Consider the following 7,384-nt stretch of genomic DNA (forward strand, 5'->3'; position numbering starts at 1 on the left):
CTCTGCTCCGTTTTGCCCCACTCTGCTCCTCTAGTCACAGCTGCAAGCCTGTCTCTCCACAACAGGTTGTGCCTGGCGGCAACAAAGCCACAAGACTTCTGCCCGCTTCCAATCCATGCCACAAACCCCATCTATGGCTCTTCCCACATTTAAGAAACACCTGACCATTCCGAAGCAAATTCAGACCTTAATGTCAGGGTGAGAACAAAGGGAAGCTTCCAACACAGTGAAGGTTTTATTTATTATCCTATTTATTTCCACTATCAGTCTAAACAAACTACAAACTACGAGCTAGAAACTAGGAACTAGGAACTAGAATAAACAACTATGGCCTCTTCCAGGGCTAGTATCTCCTCTCGGCCATAAACTGCTGCGTTGCCACGATCAGAGGCGTCAGGCTGGAGGTCGGCTCGGCGGAGGTTACAAACGGATGCTGCCCAAAGAGAAAAAGAAGAAATTAATTTCTACTTACCTCACAGGCTGAAACAGGCTTTCTCTGGCAACAAGAAAGATACAGAAAGGAGGGCATTCTGTGCACCTCTGTCTCCACATCCAGGACCTTGCTACATGGGGCCAACATGGCTCCCAATCCCACAAATCCATTAATTCAGATGTCTTCAGCTTAAGGAGATTTGGTCTAGGTGACCTTGAAAGGCTCCTTCCAACCCATCCTAGGCCAGGATTCTCCTCTCTTTTCCTTTGAAAAGCCCCCCAGACTGGAGATTCTTAGGAGCGGGGCCCATCCGAGGCCTTGGACTTGAGCAGATGAGGAGCCCCTGGCAGTGGGTGGCTGGCGCATCCGGCAGCCGCTTTGCCTTTTACCTGCAGAAGTTCCTGGGCAGACCAGCGCCTGTCCTCGTCCGTCTCCAGGCAGCAGTGCAGAAAGTCTCGCAACCAAGCGGACTGTTGCCTGGGGTTCTGCAGCTTCGGGCTGCCCCTGGTGCTTATCAGCTGTTGAACCTAGAGCAGAAGGAAATGCCACGCTCTACCTGCCTCTTTCACACCCCAAACTGCTCACACAGACCCCACCGGACAAGCTCCGCTCTCCAGTGGCTCTTTACTCCCTGCCCGAGGGTGGCAGATACCTTTCCTGCCCCTACTAAAAGAACCCAAAGCCCGAGGCAGCCATAGCCAGTCCAATATGCAAAGGCTCTTGCCTTGGCCCCTGATTTCATTGGCTGATGGAATTAGGAGCAACTCCATCAGCAAAAGCACCCTTTGCTTCTCTGAGCACTGACACCAGCTCTACAGGCGATGCGGAAGACAGACTTTTATCTAACTCTACTATTTCCAAGGATTATTCCATCAAATGCAGCTCAGCACTGCTCACTGCTCCCTTAGGCAAAGCTTCCATCAAGCAAAAGGCATCGTGAGGTTTTGGTGCAGTTCGTGATCAAATGCCAAGGGGATAATCTGGACAAGAAGCACGAGAGACTATGCAGCCTGGAACCCGTCATTTTCAGCTGCTAGCAAGCTTCCCAAGCAGAAGAATGGGAGCAGATTTTGTCCGAGTGACAGCAGTATCTGAGAGTAGTTGCAGCGTACCGTGCGGGAGGTCATCATCAGGTAAGGAGGCGCTCCTTCCACCATCTCCATCCCCACAATGCCAAAGGACCAGATGTCCACTTTGGGGCCATAGGGCTTCCTGCTGAAAATTTCTGGCGCCATCCAGTAAGTTGTCCCAACAGCCGATCTCCGTTTGCTCTGCTCAGCGGTTAGCTGAGCAGAAAGGCCAAAGTCAGCTGAGGAGAAAAAAACCACTCTGATCAAGCCAGCGTGAATTAGGGAAGCCAACAAAAGAATTCCCCACGGTACCAATGTCCAAGAAGGCAGTGTGGAATCCCAGCTGCAAAGGGGCCCTGCTGCCATTCCTCAGGCCTGCAGCCGAGGAAATACGGAATTGGCCACTTAGCAAAAGCCCCCAGTTTCAGGCAGTGGCTTTTAGTCCCCTGAAGCTATTAGACTGCAACTGCCTTGCTTGGGAAGGATCACACACAAGCCAAAGGCACCCCCTACCCCTTCTTCCCAGCAACACCTCCCTGCGCCTTGTGGCTGTGCTCTGCGCTCACAGCAGGGCAGCCTGCACTGCCACGGGCATCAGGGAACCGGCAGTCACCCAAAGGCAGCCCCACACCGCAGCCCGCCACGGCTGAGCCTGGCCAACAACACCCACCCAACTTGACAGATCCGTCCAAGCCCAGGAGAATGTTGTGGCTTTTGACGTCTCGGTGGATCACTTGCTTGGAGTGAAGGAAATCCAGGCCTTGCAGGCACTGAGAGAGGAAAAAGCAACACGAGCCTAAGTGGATTTCGTCCCACAAGCAGGGAATTGGCACATCTGACTTCCTGGGGGATGGTGAGCCATGGCAAGACAGGCTGCTGGCAAAGGCAGCAGAGCCTGCTGCTCCAACACGAGGACAGCAGTGCTTTTCTAAGTGCGGGTGTGTTTGCTTTTGAAAGAGAAAGGGCAATTGTTCCTTTGGCCAGTGCCCTGCAAACACAGACTCAAGAAGCACTGCTGCCGTGGCTGTACTCTCTCCAGCCAGACAACAGTGGCTGCTTTTGCCAACACCACGTTGGCTGCCAGGCTCTCCTTTCAGGCTGAGCTCTGTGAGAGTCCTGCGAGTATCTCTTTGTCTTTGCCACTTGCTTGACATGGTGCCAGCAGCACCTTTGCTCTTAGGAAGGAATGCGGAAGGAATGGGAAGGAACGCAGCGCACACAGGCTCCAGGCAAGTGTTTAGAGAGGCAAAGACAAACACCCTAGAAGAAGGGCAGGGACACTGGCAGGCACTTCCGATGCTCTTGCTACTGCCAGTTATAAGAGAAAGGCAGAAAGGAAGCTCGGAAGGTGAAATCTCTCCTCTCCTTATCACCCATTTGGAAGGACCATCCCGACCAAGCCGTGGGAAGCACAAGCGCCATCCCTTACCTCCCGAGAGACAGCTGCTATCTCTCCTTCTGCCATACGAATCTCCCTAATGACATCGTGTAAAGAACCTCCGTCCATGTACTCCATCACCAGCCAGACTTCCTCGTCCACCAGGTAGCTGAAGGGAGGAAACAACAGCCTGGAGATGAATGCGTGCACTTCCTGATGGATTCTCCTTCCTGTGTCTCTCTCAGAAGAAGACAGGAGGAAGTCAATAATCATTCACTATGCTCTCCAGGGCTTGAACTCAATCTACAGTGTTTTGTCAGCACATAAGACCCGTGGGAAAAAAAATCAAATGCCAAACCAAACAAAACAATGTGGAGAGAGGACAGGAACTTTGAGGCTGTTGGCTCAAGAAAGACAGGGCCAAGTCCGCTCTTTGAAAGCACACGTCAAACTAGGTATGCCAGCAAAGATTAATGCAGCCCCAATGCAATCTCCTCCCAAGACACTGTCGATCAGTCCAGAAACAGGAATTAACAGCTCCATCCTCTGTCAGCTCCATCCTCTGCCAGCGGTTGAACCGCTGCCTTGCAGGATGTGGATGACCTTTCATGGCAGAACAGCAGAACCACTCACCTGTCTAGAAAGGTCACAAGATTGGCGTTCTTATTGCCACGCATGACCTGGATTTCATTCAGGCACAGTTCACTGCTGCTCTCTTCCAGGAGACTAATTTTCTTTATGGCCACCTACAACGACATGGAAAACCGTGAACCAAAGTCTGTGGCGCAGGACCACAAGGGGAAGACGGAGACAGTGATTATGGGAGGATGGAGCTGGGCTGGGCCAAACCGCCTTGTGGCTGGACATCAGACCGCTTGCTTGGGCACCTCCCAGGACAAAGAGCCAGATACCCTTTGCCTTGTAAACCTGGGAGAAACATGGTCTAAGCTCTCCACCGCAAAGCTCTAACAACACAGGCTGTGCCCACAGTCTTCCCCCAGGGCCTTACTTTATCATCCCCATTTTCATTCACACACCCCTTGCAAGCAGGAAGCCATTTTGTGCCGGTAAGAATGGAGCAAAACTGCTGGGAAACCTTTGGCACTTCTAGGGGGCTTGATCATTACTCCAGCAACCACTGGCATTCTCCATTGCACAAGAACAAAGCAAACCCTTGCAGACATGACAGATAAAATGCCGTCCTAAAACAGCACTGCAGAAGCTGTGGCGCTGCTTGACGCTTACCTCTTCTCCTGTGGCAGTCTCCACTGCCATGCACACCGTGCCAAAACCCCTAGAAACAAAAGAGCAGCAGAGAAAGAAGAAGTCCTTTAGTCCCTGCAAGTGCAGGACACCGCGGTCCAACCGCGGAAAAAAAGTCCCGGGGCAAAGAGTAAATGGAACACGACAGATTCTCGTCTGGGTCTTTTCTCCCTTTTCTCTTTCTGTATCTGTGCATGTGTGGGATTTTTCCAGGCACATGCCGGTTCGGCCTTCTCACACCTCTCCTTGGAGTCTATCTGCCAAATTCAAGCACCACCACTGAGGCCTTCTGAGAAGTCTGAAGCCATGTAAGAGCCATTGGAGGAAAGCCTCCAGACACAGATCCTTTCTCCAGCTTCCAAGGAAAATAGTGTCCAGCCACAGCCTGCAGCCACAGCTGGAGCAGGCAAAGGCTTCCACTGTTGCGCACACAAATGGAGAAGTACTCAAAATAGAGGATCCTTAGACGGCTGTGTTCTGGGTCCAGAGCCATTGGCAGCTGCTTCTCTTTGGTGCACCAGACACAGGAAGGGCTCTACTTTTCTGGCCACTTCAGCTATAAATGCTGACCAGTACTTAGAGATCATCAGGCATCATCTTAACGCAGTGTCTGAACAGCTTTGGAGCTTGCCTGCTGTCACTCTGGGAAGGTGTGACACCAGGAAAATGCACCGCCCCCCGCTGTGAAGAAGGAGCTGTGGCTGCACTCACCCTTTGCCAATCGTTTCCAGTTCTGTGTACTTAGCCTCAGGATCTCCCTCGCTCACCAGCATCTCTGTAAAAATCCCAAGGAAAGATGTTCACTTCAGAAGAGGTCCCACCCTGCAGCAGATCAGAAAGGCAGCCCCACTGTCTGGGACACTCTGCCCTTTCAACTCAGTCAGCTGGGAAACACCACCACCACCACAACCACCACCACCACCACCACCACCACCACCTCAAAAACAACAGCAGCAAGACAAGCAGCCCTGCAGCACAGATGGCCTGCCCAAAACTAGAAGTCTACACTAAAATCTAAGCACATCGAGAAACAGTCAGAGGAGACAGGGATCAGAAAACTGCAACCAGGAGAAGTGATTGTTGTCTACAAACATTAAGGGCAGCAGGAAAAACAAAACCTTTCTGTTCTTGGCCATGAACACTCTGTGACATTCAACAAAAGCTTTCATCCTTGCAAACATCCAAGGCATCTTGGGTTCTGGAATCAATTCTTATCAACAGCTGCCCTTTCCAGAACAGGAAGAATATTGCAAAGTGCTTCCAGCAGAGCCGAGATCTCCAGCTTTAAGCAGGACTTTGCCTAAACAATGCCCCTCTGCCTTTCAAGAGCAGCAGCTTATGTTATACCCTACTGTGATGGGCCTCAGGAATGAGGTCCCTCAGCCTTTAGGCCAGGCTAAGTTCTGAAGATGACCTTGGCCGTGCCCCACAGGAGCTGGGCCCCACAGGAGCTCCTTGAGGCCTACTCATTCGCTAGGTCGCAGCCTCCTGCTCAGCCAGAAACAACCTCTGTTTTCTTTTTGGCATAGAGGGAAGCTCAGGCAAAGCCAAACCAGGCCCAGCTGCCCTCAGAGGCAGGAGCAACACCCCAGGGACCCCTCACCACCTCAAAGCACAACAGCAGGTCCTGTGTGGAGGCCACAGGACCTGGCACTCAGCTGAGGAGGAACAGGAGGTGGGACAGCTCTTGCTGACACGCGCACACACAAGGCACTGCTCCGGCGGACAAGGATCACAAAGCACATACTCAGCATGGCCAGGCACTTGTCCTCTGTCCTCTCTCCCAGCTGCTCTCTGCTGCCAGAGGAACCAGTCGTGCTCCAGCTGCTGCCAGAGGAACTAGTCGTGCTCCAGGTGCACGAGCTGCTCAGGCTTGAGTTTCCAGCTTGGGGACTGGAGGCTTCTTCAGGGCCTTCAGCTGCAGCTCGTGCAGGTACCAGGACACAGGAGGTGGAGCTCTGGGACAAGAAATTCATTTGGGTCACAAACATGCCTGCACGTCGGAGGTGCCCCTCCGATCCCATTTCAAATGCAAGCTCCTAGGAAGACGCTGCTGGCCACACCCAGGGCTCTTCCCCTCTCAGCTTTCGCAGCCCACTTCTCCAGCTCAAGGCGCAAAATCCAAAGGCTGCTTTTACATGATGGACAAAATGACACCAAAGACACTGCTAGCCAAAACAGGCACTTACTGACGTGGGCTGCTCAGGCCGCAGGCTGACAGCAGGGGCAGGTTCATTGGCAGCGGATTCCTCCTCTTCAGCCTCTTCCTCGGGTGCAGAGGCAGCCAGAGCAGGTGCTGACGCTGCCCCTGTGCTCTGTGGGCAGACAGCAGCATGAGGGTCAGGAAAGAACCTGTCATTCAGAACCTTCGGTATATTCAGCTACAGGCCCCGCTGCAACTCAGCTGTTCCTTTAGCTACTGACTGACTTTAGCTGTTCTGTGGGGAGGGCCTGGTCCCTCCTGGGGACAGTGTCTCCTCATATCCTGCAAGGCTGTGAACTGCATCTTTGCACTGCTCTCTTCACTGGGGACAAGGAGCCTGCACAGCCACTGGGCACAAAGGGCTTCACTTGTACCCCAGGAGCATCCCAAGACATCCTAATGCTACCTCTTGTCTCTGGCTAAGACAAATTCACAGCCCCTGTCAGAACAGTAGGAAAGCGATGCCTAAGCGTCCAAGTTCCACACCCCTTTTCCAGGCCTCACAGGCTGGGGGAAGTGCTCTGGAAGAGCTGGAAGGATTCCAGCCCTCAGCATCTTCAGCCAGGCACGGGAGGTGCTGTCTGACCAGAAACTTGCAGCTATGCTTTGTTCCAGCCACAGGACTACCCAGAGGTGCCACTTACTGATGCTGGATGCTCAGGCCCTGCAGTGGCAGCAGGTGCACTTTGGTGGGAATCTTCCTCCCCTTCGGCCTCTTCTTCAGGAAGACGTGCAGCCAGAGGAGGCTCAGAGGTTGGTTTTGGGCTCTGCAGACAGACAGCAGTGTGAGGGACTGGTAACCTTCTTTATATTCAGCTCTAGAGCCAGATGCACTAAGGAGAAATCATCTGCACAGAAATGGCATTCTAAGTTGTTCAAACTCAAGTAGAATGGGCCAATTCGATGGGACTGCACTCTCTTCTACAGGAGAAATTCCATCATGGCTTAAAGCACCAAGCAACCCCACTTTCAGCTGCTTAAAAGCTCTGAAAAGGAACTGGAGGAAACAGCCCGGGATCCAACTCCTCCTGCAGCTG

The 7,384-nt window shown here is 52.7% G+C and overlaps 1 protein-coding gene across 1 annotated transcript; it reads right to left on the reverse strand.

Moving 5' to 3' along the window:
* Positions 1–294: 294 nt before the first annotated feature.
* LOC137466392 (serine/threonine-protein kinase PAK 3-like) lies at positions 295–5,966 on the reverse strand. The gene is made up of 9 exons (XM_068178146.1): positions 5,892–5,966; positions 4,856–4,919; positions 4,127–4,175; positions 3,515–3,627; positions 2,933–3,050; positions 2,174–2,273; positions 1,546–1,742; positions 823–960; positions 295–433 (listed from the first exon to the last, which is right to left on the reverse strand). The coding sequence occupies exons 1-9, from the start codon at positions 5,896–5,898 to the stop codon at positions 344–346; spliced, it is 876 nt and encodes a 291-aa protein (XP_068034247.1). The 5' UTR covers positions 5,899–5,966; the 3' UTR covers positions 295–343.
* Between the last annotated feature and the right edge of the window lie 1,418 nt (positions 5,967–7,384).

This window comes from Anomalospiza imberbis, unplaced genomic scaffold (genome assembly GCF_031753505.1).
Source record: "Anomalospiza imberbis isolate Cuckoo-Finch-1a 21T00152 unplaced genomic scaffold, ASM3175350v1 scaffold_199, whole genome shotgun sequence".
Classification (NCBI taxonomy): domain Eukaryota; kingdom Metazoa; phylum Chordata; class Aves; order Passeriformes; family Viduidae; genus Anomalospiza; species Anomalospiza imberbis.